The following is a 22,072-nucleotide window of genomic DNA, read 5'->3' as shown; positions in this document are numbered from 1 at the left end:
TAAAGCAATTTTCCTATTATCTTTATCTTTCTTGCTTTTTTGAGAACATAGTTAATAAAGAAGTGTATTTTGCACGACTTCACACATATAATGGGTATCATACTGCTTGCCTTCTCAATGGGTAAGGAGGGGCTAAAGAGAAGGACAGAATTTGGAACTCAAAATTTTAAAATGAATGTTTAAAAAGCTAAATGAAGACAAAAAATTTAAAAAAAATAACAGTGTAGCTGAACAACAGCATATGTCCAATGAAAAATGATAATCTTACAATAATGTTTTTGTTTAATAACAAAAATAGTAAAGATAAAAACCAAATTAAATAATGAAATTTACCTGGAATACTGATACTTGAGGAAAATCAGGTTTAATTAGAAGATGACAGAAGAGAAGGAAACTTTCACAGATATTCTTAAGGGAACTTTTAGGCCACTTTTAAGAACTACCAAAAGGTTGATATTGATCATTCTTTAATTATGACTCATGGAATTAAAAACTGACAGCATCCCTTTTCCTCGCCATACCTCTCTTCTTCCTCCCCACAGCCCTACTTAAGCTTATCAGTCATGATTAGGATCACTTTATAGCTCACAGATGGAATAAAGTTTGTAAGTTATTCCTAGAGAAAGAAGGAAGGAAACAACCACTTAAATGCCCGTATGCGCCAGGAACTATGCTGATCACTTTACAATTATTAACTCATCTGATCCTCACAGCAGCCCTGGGAGTCACAGCGCCTGCCCCCACACAAAGCACCGACAGGGACTGCCAGATCAAGGAAGCTGTTTGTTCTTTAGAAAATGTAGGAACTGGAAAAGCAGCTTCGGTGGGAATGGAGAGATGGGGGCGCTGTCACTGGCTACTCATTCGTGACCCATGCTCGTCTCCTCAGCTGACTGTGCCCTCCTTCCTGCCCTCTACTCCACAAATTCACCTAGATCACACAAAGATACCACATACACATACATATGCATATGCATACCTAATACACAATTCTATACTAAAAGTACACACACTAAAGTATGCATACGCATTTATATCATGTACTACATATCATGTATATACACGTTTACATTTTTTGCATATACTTATTTATGTAAATGCTGTCTCCTACAATAGAAGTAAGCTCTTGGAGGGCAGGGACTGCTTTATTTTTGCCTTGGTGTCACAGGATGTAGCACGATTCCAGGCACACAGTAGAAGGTTACTAAGTGCTTGTTGAATGATTTGCAATTCAGGCATTCCCAAGGGACAGGCGAAACCACACAGATTGATTCCTTAAAGTAGTTAAGATTCAGGTAGGAAGTGTTATTCCTTGAATAAAGACAAATCATCAAAACTAATCAACATATTTTCTCACCAGTAATATTCTGAAGAAACACAAGAGGAACCTTTCTTTGGCAGCATATTTGAATAAAGTGAGCTGCCTGTAAGAAGAGGAAAAAAAGATTTTAAGAAATATAATTATGATACATTTAATTGTGATTACAATGAATTACAATTAAGTCATTATTGTAAATATATTACTATGTTTCCTTCAAAACAAAACAGGAAAACCTAGGGAAAAAGACAAAAAATAACTCCACCTTGCTTATCAAGTTTAACAGCATATCAATAACAATATGGTTATATCTAAAGCTACTGATTGATTCATTAGCAGTAGGATATACAGTCTGTGATCTTTTTCTGATGGGTTGTGTGTTTGTCCTTCATTGCCGAACAAGACCACACACCATCAGAGAAATGATGACATGACTTGCACTTGACTTTGTTTTGAGTGAGGGAGGCTGTGCAGGTCACCAGCCTCACTTCTCCTCCAGAGTCATCTGAATCTGGTGACCAGATATTCATCAGGATAACTGGAGATGACCCAGGATGAGGCAACTGGGATTAAGTGACTTGCCCAAGGTCACACAGCTAGTGAGTGTCAAGTGTCTGAGGTGAGATTTGAAGTCAGGTCCTCCTGACTCCTGCACTGGCACTTTATCCACTGCACCACCTAGCTGCCCCACTCTTTTTCTGATACTGCTAATGAAACCAGCCTGAGTCCACTATATACCCTCTTACAGTCACCTTTTTGCCATCTGCAAGATGTCTGGCCTACTGGAGATAATAAAGTCCATGGCTACAGAAGATTTTTTTCATCTTTTTGTTGAGAACTAGATGAGTGTTTTTGTGTAAAAATAAGTAAACTGACCACAAGCTAAAAATGCTTTTTTTTACATTTTTAAATACAATAAAACTTTAGTTAAAAATATAGAAACCCTTCTTGGATGTGGGCTGTACAAAAACAGGGGACAGAAGTTTCCCAACCCTTGGAACCAACTGATCAAGTTAACTGAGCTGGACAAAACCAACTCTCACCATCTTCTTCATCTGTACGATGCTTTCTTGGTCTCCGGAACATTTCTACATACAGTGCCTACCATCACAGGTAACATATGTCTCAATGAATGATATATGAAGACTTCCCTCATCAAACTGTAAATCATGATGCCCAAAGCTTGATAACTTTAATGGAGTACTCCATATTTTAAAGTGATATGGAAAAATAAGCAACATGTCCAAAATCACACCTGCCTCACCCGCCTCCCAAATTTGTTTCTCATTCTGACTTCAACATTTCTGTTAATGGTGCCAGTATTCTCCTAGTTAACACAGGTATGAAACCTCAGTCATCTCTGATTCCTCCCTCTCCCTCACCTCCCAAATCCAGTCACTTGTCAGGTCACTCACTGATTCTACTCCAGCAACATCTCTTACAACCCCTCGCTCTCCACTCACACTGTCACCATCTTAGTTGGGGACATCACCTCAGCCCTGTGCTATTTGCAATGACCCCCTAACTGGGTTTCCTGCCTCCAATCTTTCTTCCGACTAATCCACATTCTACGTATCAATGCTACATATCAATCTTTCTTCCTTGTGTTTATTTTCTTTGTGATATTTTTTTAAAACACCAATGTCACTTCCGAATGATTTCTCCCCGACTCTATAACACATTGGTAATATCTGACAACACATATCCCATTTCATATCCATGGTTCACCACATTGCTTATGAGAAGTGAGAGGTATGCTTTACCATCAGTCCTCAGAAATCATGGTGGCTCACGAATCAGAGTCCTGAATGACCTTCTGAGAGTTATGTGATGAGTTCATCACAAAACTCCTCAGCTCAAAAGTTTCCAAGAGTTTTAAGTTACCTACTAAATAAAATCCAAAAGCTTTAGCCTAGCATTCAAAGCCTCACAATCTGTTTCCAGCCTCATCTCACATTATTCTCTTATGCCCTAAATATTCCAGCCAATCTGGACTTCTCAGTGACCTGTAACGTGATCTTAGACCTCCCAAAGTCCATGAAATGTTTTCTTCCACCAATTTCTACCAGTTGAAATCCAACATATCATTCAAGACCTAACTCAAAGTCCAGATGCTCTATGGTACTTCTCCTGATTTAAGTAACCGAAAGAGATCTCTCTCCCTTCTAAATTCATATATTTTGTTTATACCTCTCTTATGTACTTAACAAACAAATTATTCTTTAGATTAAAAGTAGACTTTGGAATCAAAAAACCTAGATTTGAATTCTGCCTCTGACTTTAGCTGTGGCTGTTGAGTAAGTCTCCTCATGTGGGGGCTTCATTTCCTCATCTGTAAAACGGGCACGAGAACAGTACTACCACTGAACTCAGAGTTGTTGCTGTGAGGAAAATCCCTTTTGGAAACGTGAGTTATCATTATTCAAGTGACCCACGACCTCTCATCATTCATTCTTCTTTGACTCTAAGCTTTTGAAAGCAAGAGCCTTGTTTTGTCTTCCTAACCCCCACCGGAGAAAAAGGTAACTCTATGACATTGGAGGTGTTAGAGAGGACACAACCAGCACTGCCAAGCATAAAAGATGGCACAGATGGTTCCTTGGAAACTTCCAAGCAAACTGCTCCCTAATTCCTTTCCAAATTCATCCCCTAATGCCTTCTCCAATCTGTTTACTTTACCGATTACCTTGCTTTGTTCAAAGGATGGTTACTCTCTGCTATGTCATTCTGGCACTTGTTACCTAGTAATCAGCTAATGGAGGGTAGGGGACTCCTCATGCTTTACTACAATGATAGGTTACCTATGAGAGTTATTTATATCAGTTAACCAACATCCTATCTTTGTACTGCTCGCTCATCCATTTGTGGATGGGGAAAAAAAAATGACAAAAAATTGGGGACATGTGGATTCTTTTTGCGCATATTTAGGGGAGAAAGAGACAATGAAGTCAGAAGTCAAATCCAAGGTTAGAAGGGATAGAGATGATGCACATACTAGGTTGATTTTCCTTTTAAAAATTATTCTGGTCATGACATTCTGGCCATCTACCACTAGGAGAGACCTTAGAAGTCACCAAATCTAAGTAACTCACTCATTTTACAGAGGAGAAAACTGAGTGAGGCCCAGAGAGATTTAGCTACTTGCCCAACTTCACACGGTGGTAGGTGTCAAAAGCCAAATACAAACCAGGTCCTCTGACTTCAAACCCTAGTACTCTTTTCACTATACTACATCATTTTCCACTTTTTAAAACCACAGACTCAATACCTTCCCCATTTTTCCCCCACTTTCCCAAAATATAAAATTGGATTCTAGTCCACAAATTCACAGAAGGTCAGAAAAATAATTGAGCACAGAAATCTGTATCAGCAACAACAACCTGGATATGAATTGATCTGCACTTAACACTAGAGAGTGAGGCTGTGATGCAAGACAAGTTGTTTGTACGCAGCAGAAAAGAGTGCTGGGTCTTTAGTCAGGAAGACCTGAATTCAAATCCAGTCTCAGACACTTACAAGCTGTGTAACCCTGGGCAAGTCACTTAACCCTATTTGTCTCAGTTTCCTCATCTGTCAAAGGAGTTGGAGGAGATGGCAAACCACTCCAGGATCTTTGCCAAGAATACCCCAAATGGGGTGATGAAGAGTGGGATGCAGCAACAACAGCACTGACAGACTGCACATACGTAAACCTCTATCAAACTGACTGCCCTCTTGGGGAGGGGGGAGGGGAGAGACGAGAAACCTTGGAACTCAGAGTTTTTTAAAAAAGAATGTTAAAAAATTGCTTTCACATGTAATTGGAAAAAAAAAACTATTAATCAAAGAAAACGCAGCCATCTTCAATAGCAGTTATACTCTTAAGTGTTCTGTGAGGACTTCCTAAGAACTAGCAGTTAGACTGATTTATTTTCTTTCAGAAAGCATTCCAGGCAGGTTTGACTACTTCATCTAGTGGCATATTTACCATCAATTATGTTAAAAAGTGACCCTAAAATATATACGCACAACCAAATAATCCTGCTTGCCAATGCACCTGCTGAGTTCTTTCATGGGTGCAATAGACACCAAACCAGATCAGAATGCTGAATGTTTTAAAGTTTTTTTTCTTTCAATTTGTTTTGCTTCCATGTTTGACTTTCAAAGTAAGTGATAAAGATAAAAGTTTTGAAAGTTATCTGTGGAATTTATTAAGTAATTTAAAAAATAAACTGGACATAAAATATTTGCAGTTTTACGTATAATTCTTTTTCCTACGTGTAAAAAAAGAGGTGCTCATTTTTAGCGTGTTAAGTTCAAGATAAAAAAGCAATTTAAAAAAAACAAAGTTAGCAATACTAAAGTAAAACTGAAAGAAAATCTTGATACTCTTTTATATATTACGTACCTTCTTTGCAGATTCTGAGAAAAGAACCCCGTTGTTTCCAATAATTCCGACTGGGTAGCCAAATATTCTAGCAAATCCTTAAACAAATTAAGTGACAGTTATTTTTGATAACAAACTGATACATCTTCTCAGAGGTTCAATTAATGTGAAAGAGGTGGCATGGAATAGTTGCTGTGGTTCAGTCATTCAGTTGTGTCCAACTCTTTGTGACTCCATGGACCGTAGGCTTTTTTTAGTAAGGATACTGGAGTGGTTTGCCATTTCCTTCACCAGTGACTTGCCAAGGATCACACAGCTAGTAAGTGTCAGAGGCAAGGAGTCTTCATACTCTAGCCACCTAGCTAATCACTGAGCCACCTAGCTGTCTCCTAGGCAAACAGAGGCTAAGTGATTTGCCCAAGGTCACACAGCTCGAAAGTGTCCAAGGCACAGTAGAAAGAGACTGAGCCTCCAAGTGAAAAGACCAGGTTTAAGCCTTATCTCTGCCACATACTTCCTATGTTACCCTGGGCTCACCACTTAATCTCTCAATGTAATTGTCTCAGGTAATTCTCCACAACTAGAAACTGCAGAGAAGGTGAAAATCTGGGGTCCTACAAGTTCCTCACCAGGAACTCCCTGTACCAATGCAAGCACAGGTCTAGTCCCCAGAAAAAGTCAAGGTCACATTTTTATTGCCCAGATTTAAACTTTTTTTTCTGTTTTATTTTTATGTGACAACTCCTAAATGGCTGATTTAGATAAACCATGTTGGTTTGGTATTAAAATAAGCCTAGCTCTTTAAAAGCCAATCTACAATCACCCTCTTCATTGAAGTACCTGCCTAGAAAGCAGCTTAATCAATTAGAAGATCACAGTTCTTTTCCTATTCAAATGGCCTGCTCAAAAGAGGTTACTTTGAAAAAGCTGGTGGAAAGCCAAGCTGGGTAAGAAGCAAATGTACCCAAAGAAAAGGAACTTAGCAGAGAAGAGATTAGCCACAGCAAAATCTTGCTCAAAGGTGGCTACAAAGAATTGCGTGCACGCACACACGCACACACACTTCTCATCAGAGCAAGAAGCCTTACACTATTCTACAGAAAAAGGCTAGCTGTTTTGGAAACCTAAAGAAGCAAAGGTCCTGCAAGTACTAGAGCTTTCAGAACCATGAATAAAAATGTCAAAATGAATATGGAACTTCTGCTGTATAAAACCCAGATGGGAAGAGATCCTAAGGAACACTGAGTATCAAATTAAACTGGTTATGAAATAAAGAGGCAAAACAGGATACTGCTTACTTAGACTGCTTTGGTTTGGGGAGATGGCTCATGATTTAACATTATTAGAATTGAGATGTTGGTTTGTTTTTAATAGGCATTTATTTCACTTTGGAAAAAAAATAAAAAACTAATACAATAGTTACTTACATCTAGCTAAGTAGCACAGTAGAGAGAATGCTGGATCTGGAGCCAAGAACCTGAGTTCAAATCTGGCCTCAGACACTTATTAGCCATGAGATTCTAGGCAAGTCATTTAACCCCGCTTGCCTTAGTGTCCTCTTCTGTAAAATGGGCATATGTAATATCTACCTCACAGGGTTGTTGTGGGGATAAAATGAGATAATATTTACAAAGCACCTTGCAAATCTTAAAGTATAATTTAAACATTCTAGATGTTCTATCCCCAACACCTCAGCCTAAGCCATAACATTCTCTGTGCTGTCTATTCTACTATAACCAGCAGGACAAATTCATCAAAGAAAGCAAGGAAACAGGGAAAAAGAATAAATGGTCCAAAGAGTATTGTAGAAATCCCTTTTGAACAGGTTCCAACCCACAAAAATTGATAAAAACATGTGCAATTGCTTATGGCCTACAATAAAGAAGAGAGAGCTCTGAATGTTATTTTGGCTGCTCAGCAATCAGGGCACATACTGTCTAAAAATTAGTTTAAGCCAATGCAGTGGTAAAAACCCGTTTGTTCAAAAATTAATAGAGATTAGTCATTTAAGTACAAAAGTTCAAATCCTACTTTTGGAGTAAATTTCCTTTTCTACCTTAAAGTAGGCAAGTATTAGGATTTAACCTGGACTATAACCCTCAGTATTTCTTCATCTAGATTTGTGGCGTGATATTAATCTAGTTTTTAAAGGGAAATGCAATTTTCTTATTACTAACTTCAGATTCAAACTTTATAAATTACATACAAAGTTTTGTTTTCTGTCATTTTGAGTCTAGCATTCAGTTTAAACAGTATTCTACATTAGAAATCAGATTCACTACTTTATACTTGGAAAACAACTTTCAGAAATATCTTATTTGCTTTTCAGACTACGTTCACCGCCCAGGGCATAACAGCACCCCTGAGAACTAGCTAACGAGTTATGAATTCCACATGCTGATGGTGAACAGGCAGCCACGACCTCCTTCTTCCTCTCCTTCCTTACTCTTGACCCAGAAAGCATCCAATCAGAGATGGTTCCTGCATCCATTGACTCCATGGACTCCAGTAGTTCAATAAGGGGACAAAAACACTCAGGATGCTATCAGAGTGACTTTGGAGTATACTTCACAATCCAGACACTTGAAAATCTAAAGGTTTAGTTTTACTTCTAATCTCCAAAACAGGGAAATTTCTATACATTCAACCCTTATGAATGAATACCTGTGACTAAGGTATCTCCATAGAGGGCTTTAAATTCATCAAATCTGCTTCCATCCACAATCCTAGCAATGACCTAGAAGAAGAAAAGATAAAAGCTTTATGACAGAGAAATTTTTAAAAATTGTATTCAGGTTATTTTTAAGTGAGAAGGAAAAGAAAATTCACAATGAAGTTGTCATTTTCCCAGATTCACTGCACCCTCTATAGAGGCACCTAATCACCAAAGTTCCATCTTGCCCACTCAGGGTGCTCCAGCCACTCTTATTTTCCTTTGTCATAAATTAGAATAACTAAATCGGAACTTCTCTGTTTGTAATTATATGTCAGAGAAAGTCAGTGCTCAAACATTTATCTGGAGATCTTCAGGCAATCTCAGCTCCCAGATGCACTAAACTCAACTAACATTTCCAGCCTTAATTCACATTCCAACCCTGTTACATAATATGCACTCTAATAAACGAGGATTACCTATACCCTAGAACTTTTGCCACTCCCATGCCCTCACACTGCTCTCTATGGTTGGAATACTCTCCATTCAGAGCAATCCAGCCCATGCTTCATGGCCTCGAACAAAATACATATTACAGTGGCTGCAATCATTTTCATCTTAGTGACATGGTCCTTTAATCAGTTAATAGTGTGAAAGATGCTAGGGAAGACAGAAAGATAAAAGAAAGACAACCGACCCTGCTCTTGAGGAACATATCATCTGGTAAATATACACAAAAAACCATGGTGCAGAATTGAATATGAGTTCACAAACAATGTGAGACAGGAGAGAAAGATTACTTTTGGTTGACAACAATTAGGAGGCAGCATTTTTGGACTAGACCATGAAGCATGGACAGGATTATACCAGCTGGAGATTGGACACAGAGAGGGCATTCCAGCCCTGGAGAACAGTGTCAACAAGGACACAGGAGTAGGAAAATCCAGGGTTTAATCTAAATGGTAACTAGCCATTTAGGGGCACAGGGAAAAGTACTCCAAGCAGGTTGGGTCAGAAGACAAAATGCTCCCTCAAACTGACTTTTTAAGACAAACTGAGGAGAAAGGGGGAGACACCTTGGAACACAAGGTCCTCAGGAGCAAGTCGAGACCATAGGACAGTGGTCCCTGGCAGCAGTGATGAGAAGGGATACACAAAGCAGAGAAGGGCTTTCCTGGGGTTCCTCAGTCAAGGAAAGGAAACCAGTAGGTTCCTATTTTAACTAATATACTTTTTGTGGTTGTTTTTCTTGTTGTTGTTGAACTAGAACTAAGCTACAGGATGCAAGTGCTAAGTTCACAACTTAAATTTAAATAACCTTGATTCACACCCATGGTTCTCATTTAAAGTCTGTAAAGATCCCTAGGACAGTTATTCTATTTCTATTTATTTTTAAGGCAAATTTATCTGCAGTCTTGGGAATAAAGTTGTTATGGAAGAAATTATACCAGTTATAAAAACGATATGCACATGTTGGAAAAGTCGCCAATCTACATTACAGAAGATTTTGATCCTGTAGTTTAAACCTATAGTTTTGACATCTGAAATGCAAAGCAGTTTAAAATATAACATCTTCTAATGGCACATTGACTATTTACCAAAACAGCAACACAAGGGGGGGAAAAATACCTTGGAAAACTGGAAAGTTGCTCTTAACCTGTCTCTGACGTTGACAGAAAACAGAAAGCCTGCTTAGGAACAAATCAAGCTATTCCTGTCCCCAACCAAGCCCAGATGTACAATAACCATGATTCTTCTTTGTGGTTTCTGTGGATATTTAAAATTTAACAATGATAAATGAACTATAAAACTGCCCTTACCTGGAGTTCCTTCCTGACACACCTGCCTACCAATGGCCACAAAGTTTAAATATATTTTAATTCTTCCCTGTCTTTATATGTGTAATTGTACTTTAAAATACTTTTGTTTCTCTTATAAAAATTTACTTTCTCATTCATTTTGACATGTTATATATCATAGTTCTGCTTAAATCTATAGCCATATCTAGGCCAGCCACGCTTGTGCCTGATATCCCTGCTGTGGGAGGTTAAGGGGGGAAGCTGAGGTTAGTGGAACAGGAGTGCGTCCAAGAGCTCTGAGTCACAATAGGGCTCAAGTCTACCGGGTGTCCCCACTGTGTCTGGTAGCAAGACAATGAGCTCTTGGGAGGGAAAAGGGGAAGAGACAGACACCTGACCACTAAAGAGAGGAGAATCAGGGCCCAGATTATACATGAAGATCATTCCATGACAATCATTTGTGAGACTGGATCTATGAGTGACTGCTGTATTTCTAGCCTGGGCAAGACAAGGTGAACAAAGCCAAAAAGCCAAACCTCTCGGATGTCAAAGGTCCTCTTGAGGTTATCTCCAACTATTCCATACACCTCATCTAGAGGAAATAAAGGCTCTTCAGAAGGTTCTATCGTCACCTACAATAATTTAGTAGAGTATATTAACCAAAGTGTAATTTAATTAAATTCAACAAATACTTATTAGGTACCAACATAACATAACAAGGCCATCATACTATACCATACCATACTAACAATACAAGGAACTATCCTAGGTTCTGGAGTTACAAAGACAAAAATAAAAACCATCCCTGCTTTCAAAAAATTTATATTTGACTGGCAGAATACAATATGTACATAAATAATGAAACACGAAAATTATTTTAAGAAGAGCTAATAGCTGGGGGAATGAGGAGAGATTCCCTAGAGAAAGAACCTAAAGAAAACAGATGCTACTTTATGCTGTCATCAATCTGACAACCTAAAGAAGACAATAAAATATTTTCTTGCTAAAAAGCCAGCTTGTATTCAAAAAGTTTAAGGAAGCACTACCTGATAATAACATGCTACAGCAATGCAAATGAAAGGAATCACAAAAGAAAACCAAGCTTTGAATAAATGGAATAATCAAATCTCCTCTCGGGAGAGAAGGGGACTATGACGGCAAAATGTTACATACGCTTTCAGATATAGCTACTGTGTCGGCTGGGCTTTCTACCTTTTGTTACAAGGGAAAGCTCATAGTGTTTGTTTCAGGGTAAACGGGGGAAGGGTAATATCTAGAAATGACTACTGTAGACACAGACGACATCAATAAAACTTACTTTTAAGAAAAAACCATATACTCACTTCTAATTTCTTACTATAGTTTAGATTTCTCACAACTTTCCTTGCCAAGTGAAGTGCATGACTGTCGTCCACAGCATAGTGATCAGTTACTCCAGACTTTCTACAGAATAAAAGAAAATCAAAATGGCAACAGAAAAGAAAGAAGGAATTAAATATTTTGCCACCATACAGCCTTCTCCATCTAACATGAAGTGCCAAAATTAAGGCGAGATCATCTGAATACTTGCATTGGAATAAATGAAATCAGAATTATGTTAGAGGAGTTTTTTGCACGACTAATTTTATAATATGTTTAGAGTTCTTAGAGGAACTGGAATACATAGATGGTGTGGTGCGTTTGTCCTTTGCTGCCGAAGAAGACCGTGCCACCAGAGGAATGATGACATGACTGGCACTTGACTTTGTTTTGAGTGAGGGAGGGCTGTGCAGCTCACCAGCCTCACTTCTCCTCCAGAGCCATCTGTATCCAGTGACCAGATATTCATCAGGATGACTGAAGATGACTCAAGATGAGGCAATTGGGATTAAGTGACTTGCCTAAGGTCACACAGCTAGTGAGTGTAATGTGTATGAGGTGAGATTTGAACTCAGGTCCTCCAGACTCCTGCAATGGTGCTCTATCCACTGCACCACCCAGATGCCCTAAAAGAAATGGAGTATTTGAAAGGAGAAAGGTAAAGAAAGATGACAGACATCTGAAATGCAGATCTGGCTCTGAGCAGCTATACTCCAGGCAGTATAATCAGAATCAAAGCCGGCCAATTTGATCATGATTGCCAATCCTGGATCTTTAAGGGACCCTGGTCTATTGCACTTGTCCAGACTTGTTGAGGTCCTATTACACCTAACCCAAAGACCAAAAGCGAACTGTTATGGACTGATACCGAAACACACAATAGAAAAGGAAATAAATAACTATTACGGGTTAGGGTTATTTCAGATACTTTGGGCAGAGAATGGGTAGTGAGAAGGGCAGCATTAATTGGAATAAAAGTCCATGGAATAAAAAGTCCAGGTTGTGTTGGTGAGACAGCCTTGATTCCTGCAGCTGGGGTGCCCATGTGGGCAATAAATACTGCAATGACAAACTTGAGCATCTATACATATGTCCTCAACATCTGTGCATTCAACACTTCCACACTGGTAACTGTACACATTTATGTTTATGTACAGTAGAGATAAAATGCATGCCAGTTGGGCAGCAGCTGGCATTCACTCGGTGCTTCTCTGGTTTTGTTCACCCTTCCACTACAAAAAGCTCTCTGTGCATTCGTTGCATGTTTTCATTGTTTGACTTTAAAACTCATGTTTTGTGTTGCCCCCAAAGCATGGTGCAAGTCCTTTGGACTCTAAGGTAATGTCAAGACCTCACTGGTCTAAATGTGTTCTGACAAGTCTGAGTAAAGTCCCGGCAACCTCTCCCTTGGTTTTCAGGGGCAGCCAACACAGTCAAAGTTTACAGCAGGACAGTATATAATACAATGACCTCACACTGCTATCTGACATAGCAGAAGGCTACATTTGGGTTAAAAAATATTTTAGTATTAAGAAATGTATTTGCTGTACAGTATTTATGATACTGTACATTTCATACGTTATGAAAAGTGAGTATTGTCTGAAATCAATTTTTAATTGAGATTTTAGCACAAAAGGTCACAGAATTCTAGAGAATTACTAGTGAGGAAAAATGTTTTGCATGTTACCATTTTTATTTCGTGTACTGCCTTTTATGGGTTATTTCAGTTACCGTGTTAGGAAAAGTACGCACCAAAATTAACATTCTGTTACAAAGAATTGTATGCAGAAAAGTGCATTCTCAGAAATTAGCAAAAGATGACAGTTTCTGCTGGTGGCAGGAACACAACTCTCTATTTCCCATAAGTTCAATTTATTAACATTCACATTTTTTACTTTTGTGCTATTTCCTAGGAACGTTACCCCAGGAAAACTGAGGACTGACTGTAGTACCTTCCCCAGGACTCAAATCATCCAAGGGACAGAATGTCAAGTTACTAGGGGAGAGGAATTGTTTCATTTTGGTCTGTTATCTGGCTCCTGGCACAATGCATAGCATTTTTAAGTGTTTAATAAATGCTTGTTGATTATTTGGTTAACGTGACATAGATTGCTGGAACATTGGTTGGAGAGCTATAAATACCCTAACTTGAAAAACTACCTTTCATTAATTTATACAAAATAATGTACATGAAAGTAAAAATGTTATGTAATTACTTTAAAATTAGTAGCTACGCACAGTAGTAGTAGCATCCCCACTTAATCAGTGAGAAAATTAAGACAAAGAAGTAACTTACTCTAAGATCACAAAGGAAATGACAGATTAAGGACTTGTATCCCAGTTCTCCCTGTAGGTCCTTCTGTACTACAATACAGCTTTGTTTCTAGGGGCTTTTAAAAACCGATGACCCCATGGTTTGCTTTATAGGGAAGGGAAAGAAGAATATATTCAAAAACAAATGTGATATAACAACAAAAGGTATCAACAAGTTTTATTTACTTTTTAAAAAATCTAATTATTCCAGGCACCTCAAACATAAATCTTGATAAACATTACTTGAGTTAAATGATTTTTTAAATTCTAATTAGAGAAGACACATCTCTATTATCTATTACCTAGGAAGCAATAGTAAAATATGCTTGGGACTAAAAAATTCTAGTAAAAAATACCAGTAGAAATTTCAGCATTCCAAGAGACTACAAGAACCCTTCCAAAGATGCTCTGCTGAAATTAAGATATCCTTTTTTCTGTCTTAACAGAATGGCTTAGAGAGTCTATGTCAGTGTGGTAACTATGGTATTCTCAGACCATTCATTCAAGTTCCAGTTTTTGCAGTTTGTCATTTCAGACACATCAGTATCTCATCCAAACTCATGCTTGGAGTAGCAACCCTGCCTCCCCCAAAAACCCATCTGTACAGCTGAAAAGAAGTATATCAGAAAGGGATGCTTCATTCTATTTTGCTTACTATGAGCACCATCCTATCATCAGTATTCTACATCCTGACGACTACTGATCTGTAAGAAATGACCAAACCTAGCAGGATATTTTTGAAAGCTGGGCTGCTCTAACATGCTGTTTTACAATATGTGCCGACAATATTGCCACATAAATAGCCCATAATTATTGAATCACTACAACTATACAAAGAAATTTTTTTCAAATCCAAGTGTCAAATACATATGTGCAAAGATTCCCTACTATTTATCAGTGCTATCATGAGGAGGAAAGACTTGGAAAGACTGAAATATTTTATTCTGAATTTTCATCCAAGCCTCTCTGTCACCTTCTTTGTGGATGGTGACTGATAGACAAGGCAGAAACATGCAGCTTAAAAAGAAGAAACAGAAACATCACATGGCTCAAAGTGTTGGAGTCTGACAGTGTCAGTTTGTCATCCAGAAGCTTCTCATTCAAATGTACCAACATGCCTTCCTCCCCTGGATTTGGAACCATTTCAACAAGAAGAGAGGTCATCACAGCAGCAGTGGTGATAGTGGAGGTAGTAGTCACAGTTACGTTAAACTGTGTTTTATGTTTAAAATAATGTTTTTTATGTTATATTAAAAATGTGGTTTCATTATGTTAAAAATAATATTTATACAGAGCTTTCCCCAGTTCACATACATTATCTGAAATAACCAACAAAGCAGGCAAGTATCATCACATTATACAGATGAGAAAAACAGACTCACATATTTGCTAAAGACCACACAGCCAGCAAGTGCTTGTCTGTGCCCTGCTCAATAATAACTTCCTATTACCTCTCAGATCAAACATAAACATATTTATTCCATAAGCATTTATTAAGCACCTACTATTGTGGTAGGCAAAGAGAATATAAAAGCAAAATTGAAAACAATCCCTGCTGTGAAGGAGTACTGGGGGAAAACAGTATGAACAAAGGTAAGTGAGAACAAACGGCCATGCAAAGCAAAGGCAAACTATGTTGTTGGAGAGAAAATGAGTATCACAGAAGCTGACACAAGTGACGCAAGCCAAGCTTAAAGTAGTCAGGGATTCTAGAAATCACAGGTAAAGGAGGAATACATTCTGGGTAAGGAGACAGCCTATACAAAGGTGCGGAAAGAGGAGATGAATTTTCCAGTACGGGGAACAGAAAGTAGGCTTGTTCGGTTAGAATATACTGTGGGGAAAAGAAAGAAATATACAGTAAGGCTGGAAAGATGGGTGGGGCCAAGTTGCAAATGGCCTATCCAAATGCCAAACAAATGCCAAGTTGGTATTTTTCCTGGAGCCAACTGGGAGCCACTGGAACTTCTTGAGCCTGAGGATGACATGGGAATACCTGAACCTGAGGACTATCACTTTGGCAGCTGTGTAACGGATGGCCTGAAGCCCCCACACCTAAACTAGCTACCATATCTAACCTATGGCATCCTTCAAAAGATTTTAAAAAAACAAAGTAACAAGGGAAATTGCTATTTAGTACCTGACTGACTCCCCAACAAAGAACTCAGCTGAAGTAGAAATCATAGGAACCTTGGAGGGGAAACACTTACCTCATTTCAGATATTTGTTAAAGGAGAAAAAGGTGGGACATAGTCTGAAAAACATCCTGTGCTTTTGGACAACAGGTGTCAAGGAATTAGAGACAAGGTAAGTTAAGATTCTATGGCCCAAAATTCCACAGAGAAAGTTACTCCACGAGAACTGGGAAGTTCTCAGAAATGAGGCAGGAGGGAAGGGAGAGAATGGGTTTCTATACCTGACCCAAGCTGAAAGTACAGCAGCTACTCATGGACCTCATCTCATTGGTGATCAACATGGAAGCGTTACCTTGACCCATTTTTTCAATATGCACTGTTTTGGTTCTCCTTCGGGAACCTAGTGGCGCTCCACCCAGAAGGTTCAACATTGGTGCTAGATTTAGTGTAGACACCTGACTGGCTTTAGCTTTGCTGCAGGGAACTCCCAAGGGACTGGCCTCCCCAGCAGCAAAGACCACCATACCCAAACTCAAGAATGAAATTCTAAAGATAAAAACTACTTTGATGAGAAGGAAAAGAAGAGTTGTTTAAAGAGATCAAAGTGGATACACAAGGAACTCACTGATCAATTTAGATTTTTAGAAGATACATAAAGAAAATGGAATCAAGAGAAAACAACTAAGGATGGCAGGGTCCTATAAGAACAGTGCGAGGATCACTAAAGCTCCAAATGAGCTGAGGCTGCTGAGAAATGTTAAAGAACTATACTTACCTATTTCTATCAAAATCAACTTCCAGTAACCTAGGTTCACAGCACTGGTGGCATCCTTGACTCCTCGCTCTCTCTCTCTCATATCCAGTAGGTTGCCAAATACTGTCATTTCTGCTTAGAAAATATCTCTCACCAACATTCTCTTCTCTCCAATTAAACAGGTTCTCACAACCTCCACTCCTGCAACAGCCTCCTAACTGGTTTCTCTACCTCATCTCTCCCAGCTCTAACCCAAACTCCACATTGATGCCAAAATGATTTTTCTTACCAGCTGAGCTGGCTAAATTACCTGTCTATCCTCAATAAATACCAGTAGTTTCCTATTGCCTCTAGGATCAAATATAACCTGCTGTGTTTAGCTTTCACCACTCTTCATTAGCTGCCCTCCCCTACCTTTCCAAACTTATTACACATTACTCCCTTTCTACACACTATGGTTCAGCCAAACTGGCCTTCTTACTGCTGCTCTGAAGGATTAATAAAGCATAAATTTATAGGCCTATGTGACTATATATGGTCCCTTTTCTCCTTGGAACAGGGGGCACATTCCCAGGAATAAAGTTAAAGAGCTGATTCCCCTTTCCTTGAAGTGTTAACCACTCTTCTAGCAATAGACTTGATCCTGTGTCATTTAGAACACATTTTTGTCTTATCAATCATGGATGTCTTACTCCTTTGAACTCTAGCCCAGTTCACAGTTGTTAACACATTCTGTGCTAAGTCACATAGAGCCCTAGCACAGAGCCAATCAGGTGCTGAGTCACGTAGGTTTTGGTACTCTCTGGGTCTGAGTCAATTAGATGCCAAGTCACGTGGGTTATGGCACCTTCTGGCTCTGAGAAATTGTACGTATTCTGGGAAATTGGTATTTTGCCTTGGGGCTCACTCAAGCGAAGAAAGCTTCACCTAAGGCCTTTCTGATTTCCCAGACGGGATCCTGGGTAGCCGTTATCAAGGGGCCCTCTCAGCTGTGAACGTGAAGTCAATGTTGGCACTGTCCTGGTCTGGTGATATATGGAAATACTTCTATTGCTCTGTTAAGTTTTATTTTTCCACATTTCTATTATACTGTTTTATATCTTCCTTGTGTGCAGAACAAATGCTACGCTAATTTAATTTTGAGTAAGTGCTTATTATGCTATGCGATTCGATCCTTAATATATATATATATTATAATTATATATGTTAAAATATATATGAAATATATGACATGGCATGACTTACACTTGACTTTGTTTTGAATGAGGGAGGGCTGTGCAGCTCACCAGCCTCACTTCTCCTCCAGGGCCATTTGATTCCAGTGACTGATATTCATCAGGATGACTGGAGATGACCAGGATGAAGCAGTTGGGGTTAAGTGACTTGCCCAAGGTCACACAGCTAGTGAGTGTCATGTGTCTGAGGTGAGATTTGAACTCAGGTCCTCCTGACTCCTGCACTGGTGCTCTATCCACTGCACCACCTAGCTGCCCAATGAAATATATATTTAAATATTGAAATATGTATTCACGGCAGTTGTTCATATCATAAACACCATGCATGCTCGTACACAGCACTTCATCTCCTACTTTCATGGCTTGCATTAGCTGTTCCCCAATGCCTGGAATGAACTTCCTTCCTCACCTCTGCCTCTCGGAGGCTCTAGTTTCCTTCAAGTTTTGGTTCAAACACTACATGAAACTACTCCTAATTCTCCAGATGCTAGGGCCTTCCTCCCCATAAATCATCTTGGTTCTATTTTGAATACCTATGCGTATACATCTTCCCTGGGTAAACTATAAGCTCCATGAGCAGACTGTTTCACTTGTGTCTCTATCCCCAGCACATGGCACGGAGTAAGTGAGCTAATCTTTGCTGACTGACTGATTCTTTAAAGACACAATGCTACTTCAACTATACTTGGGGGAAAAAAACATTAAAAAAAGACAAAAACACTGCTCAAAGTAGATAGGATGATCATAACAAACAAGAGGGAGAAGTTGGGTAAAACTATTCAAATGTTATTTTGGTTCCATTTTATCTGTAAATAAAAATAAATAAAAATTTTATCCATAAATAAAAAGAAATCTTCAGATTAGAAAGACAAAAACAGCAAATATGGAACTGAAATCCAAAACATGATGAGAAAATGAAACCTAGCTGCTCTTGATGAATTCAAGTAATCAGATTCAAACAAATCACATCCCAGACTACTAGCAAAAAGAACTGAGAGATGAAATTGCTGAGGCACTATCAATTATCTCTTGAAGATTCTGGGGAATAGAAGAGGTACTACAGAACTAGAGAGAACAAACTCCATATTCCATTGAGCTCTGATGCGGCTGACCTGGATGATGACTGCAGAATGAATAACTTAACCAAATGCATCCCTTTTATTTGAATGATCCATACATGCCCTATGGCTCCCCAGGTAGCACTCTCCCATCTCTTGATCATGGAATGGTCATTAAATTAACAATATTATTGCCACTGCAAAGGATGTCACAATGTACTGTCCTACACTACTCAAAATTCCTATGACTCAAAAAACTGACCCTGTCTAAGGAAGCTGGGTGATGAGTGGAATATTCTTCCCCCTTACCTTTCCCCTACCCCTCTCCCAAACCCAAAGCAGCACAAACTCTATGGGGCAGCTAGGCAGGAAGAGCAACTGCTCACATCATTGGATAAGCTTGGTAGCCACCAACTCTAGTTCTTACAACGAGATGGAGAACCACCAGCAACGACTACCTGTCCTGCCACTGCAATCTAATGATTACCATGCTCACCTCCCTCAATGTCCTCCAAACACTGAGGAATTTACCCTTCAGATTCCTGGACCTTTCCATTCACCTCAGAGCTTGGCTCTCTTTTATGTGCTGAATCCCCCAATCAGACTGCAAGTTCTCTGAGATTGAGGACTGTCTTGTACCCAATGGCCTTCTCTCTGTCCTTACCCTTCTTGATCACGTGCAGCATGTGACACGGCTGACCATTCCACTCTGCTGGACACTCTCTGGCCTGAGCTCTGTGATGCTGCTCTCTCATGCTTCTCCTTCTCCCTGTCTGGCCACTATGTCTCAGTGTTTTAGTGGAACAAATACTAGATCTGTAGTCAAAGAACCTAGATGCAAGTCCCAACTCTGCCAAGTGACATAACTTCTCTGAATCTCAATTTCCTCATCTACAAAATGAGAAGGTTGGACTAGATGGCCTCTCAGGTCCCCTGTAGCTCTCCAATCATCCCCCAGTGGGCAAGTGTAGCCAAGGGACCTGTCTAACCTTCTTTTTATACTTTTTGTCTCAACTGATCTCTTCATCTCCCAAGGGTTCAATTACCACTGCTAAGCAGATCTATTGTATTCAGCCCTGGTCTGTCTCCTATGCAACACCAGGTGCATATCACCAAATGCCTACTAGATATCCCAAAGGCATTATATCTATCCCCCCAAACTTTCCCCCCACTTCCTAACCTCTATATTTCTGCGGAGTACACCACCATCCTTCTTGACATTCATATTCACAAACTCAGAGTCATCCCCAACTCTTCCTTCTTTCTCATCTGTCATACCTAATCAGTAACCAAATCTTACTTACTCTTCCTCTATGACTGGAAGTTACAGAGGGAGATCTGTGAACTCAGATGGGAAAAAAGTACCTCTAAATGAAATATAGTATTTCTGTCACTTATGAATATAGGAACAAAAATTATTCCCAGACCGAATCCATAAGTTGTACCACACTGTCAAAGGGGTCCATAAGAAAAAATAAAAAGGTTAAGAACACCTACTCTGTAATATATCTTGCATCCAATCCCATCTCTTCATTCACAGAGCCACCATCATAGTTCAAACTCTCCTCACCTCACTTGGACTACTCTAAGAGCCTAATTGTTCTTCCAATTTTCCCATCTTTCCCCTCCCCAGTCTATATATCACTCATCCTAGAATGACATTCCTAAAGCACAGGTCTGCCCAAATCCCTCTCCCAGTCAATAAATTCAAGCAGCTCAATCTTGCCTCTAGGACAAACTACAAGGAAAAACAGCTTAACAATTAGAATTAGCAAGAGGGAGCAAAGTACAAGGAGTCACCAAGAAGTGATGATGATACAGAAAAGAAAAAAGAGAACAGAACATCAACAAAGCAATTTAGAAGGAAAACAATTAAAGCCGCCCAAAAGGAGTCCACTTCCCCAGGACACAGGGTCTTCCCACTCATCAGAGGTCTTTAAGGAAAGGCCAGATGAACACTTATTGAATATGCTGCAGAGGCCATTCTGGTTTAGGCTGGACTACATGGCCTCTGAGGTCCTTTTTAACTCCTAACTTTTCTGATTCAAAGTTATCTCTCAGGGACACAGCTTGGCATGTGGAGAGAGCACTAGATTTGGAATAGGAGAGATGGATTCAAATTTAGCCTCTGATGCATCCTAACCCAGAAAAGTCATTCAACCTCTCCATTCCTCATTTGTAAAACTGGGAAAAAAATCACCCGGGAGAAAAATTGCCCCAAAAAGATAATGGTTATTATTCACTTAGTAAATCCGACAGTGCTACTTATAGAAGGATCAGTTATGATCAGTTGCTAGCTTTGGCCCTCCCTGACTGCCCACCACACACATTTTTGCCCCTTCCTATCTTAGTGCCTTTGCTCACTTGGCTTTCGCTCACCTGACATGCCATTTTGTTTCCACTCTGCCATAACAAATATAATCGTCCCTTTAAAGTTCAATTCAAGACTTACCTTCTTTCAAGAAACTTTCCCTGACTAACCTAACTCCATTCTGATCATTTCCTCTCATTTGGTAACATACTACAAACTGACACATTAGAGCTGAAATGGGCCATATATTATCTAGCCCAGCCTAGTCACTTTAGGTATGAGGAGAGTGAGGCCCAGACACTTAGGTGGCTTTTCAGGTCGCTTTGTAACTTTTCTTTCATTGTTTCAGAAATTTATATACATATTATCTACTTAATTCATTCATAAATTCTTTCCAGTAGAGACAACTTTCTCAGTTTTTCCTGAAGCTCCTACAGTACCTAACAAAGTGTTAAACATGTAACAAGGGTTCAATAAATGATAAATCTGAAGTAGTCTCCCTTAAAAGTCAGAAGTCCAAAAAGTTCTCTTTGGTAGTAAAACTCTACACACATGAAATTACTATATCTCAAAGGTTTTTTACCTCACCAATTAAAAATTGTCCCTTGCTTATCTTCCCATTTTCAGTCCCTCACCTCCTAAAGGAGCAGCACACTCTACAAAGGAAGTGCATGAGGGGGAGGAGAGGGTTTCCTGCACCTGTCAGAGACTGAAGTTATGGTCTTCAATAGTAAGAGAATTCTGCCTCTTTTCGTTCCCCTCTGGCTCATT

At 39.3% G+C, this 22,072-nt stretch overlaps 1 protein-coding gene across 1 annotated transcript in view; it reads right to left on the bottom strand.

The window, feature by feature from the left end:
• MCCC2 (methylcrotonyl-CoA carboxylase subunit 2) overlaps positions 1–22,072 on the bottom strand; it is a 105,341-nt gene that overhangs the window by 23,458 nt on the left and 59,811 nt on the right. Inside the window, exons 9-13 of the mRNA XM_072606302.1 lie at positions 11,480–11,579; positions 10,673–10,768; positions 8,349–8,421; positions 5,706–5,782; positions 1,358–1,424 (exon numbers count right to left, since the gene is read on the bottom strand). Coding sequence (XP_072462403.1) covers positions 1,358–1,424; positions 5,706–5,782; positions 8,349–8,421; positions 10,673–10,768; positions 11,480–11,579 — 413 coding nt within the window. The remainder of the gene's footprint in view (positions 1–1,357; positions 1,425–5,705; positions 5,783–8,348; positions 8,422–10,672; positions 10,769–11,479; positions 11,580–22,072) is intronic.

Source organism: Notamacropus eugenii, chromosome 4 (assembly GCF_028372415.1).
Source record: "Notamacropus eugenii isolate mMacEug1 chromosome 4, mMacEug1.pri_v2, whole genome shotgun sequence".
Lineage (NCBI taxonomy): Eukaryota > Metazoa > Chordata > Mammalia > Diprotodontia > Macropodidae > Notamacropus > Notamacropus eugenii.
The sequence above is the reverse complement of the archived record's forward strand: the minus strand, read 5'-3'. Positions and strand labels throughout refer to the sequence as shown.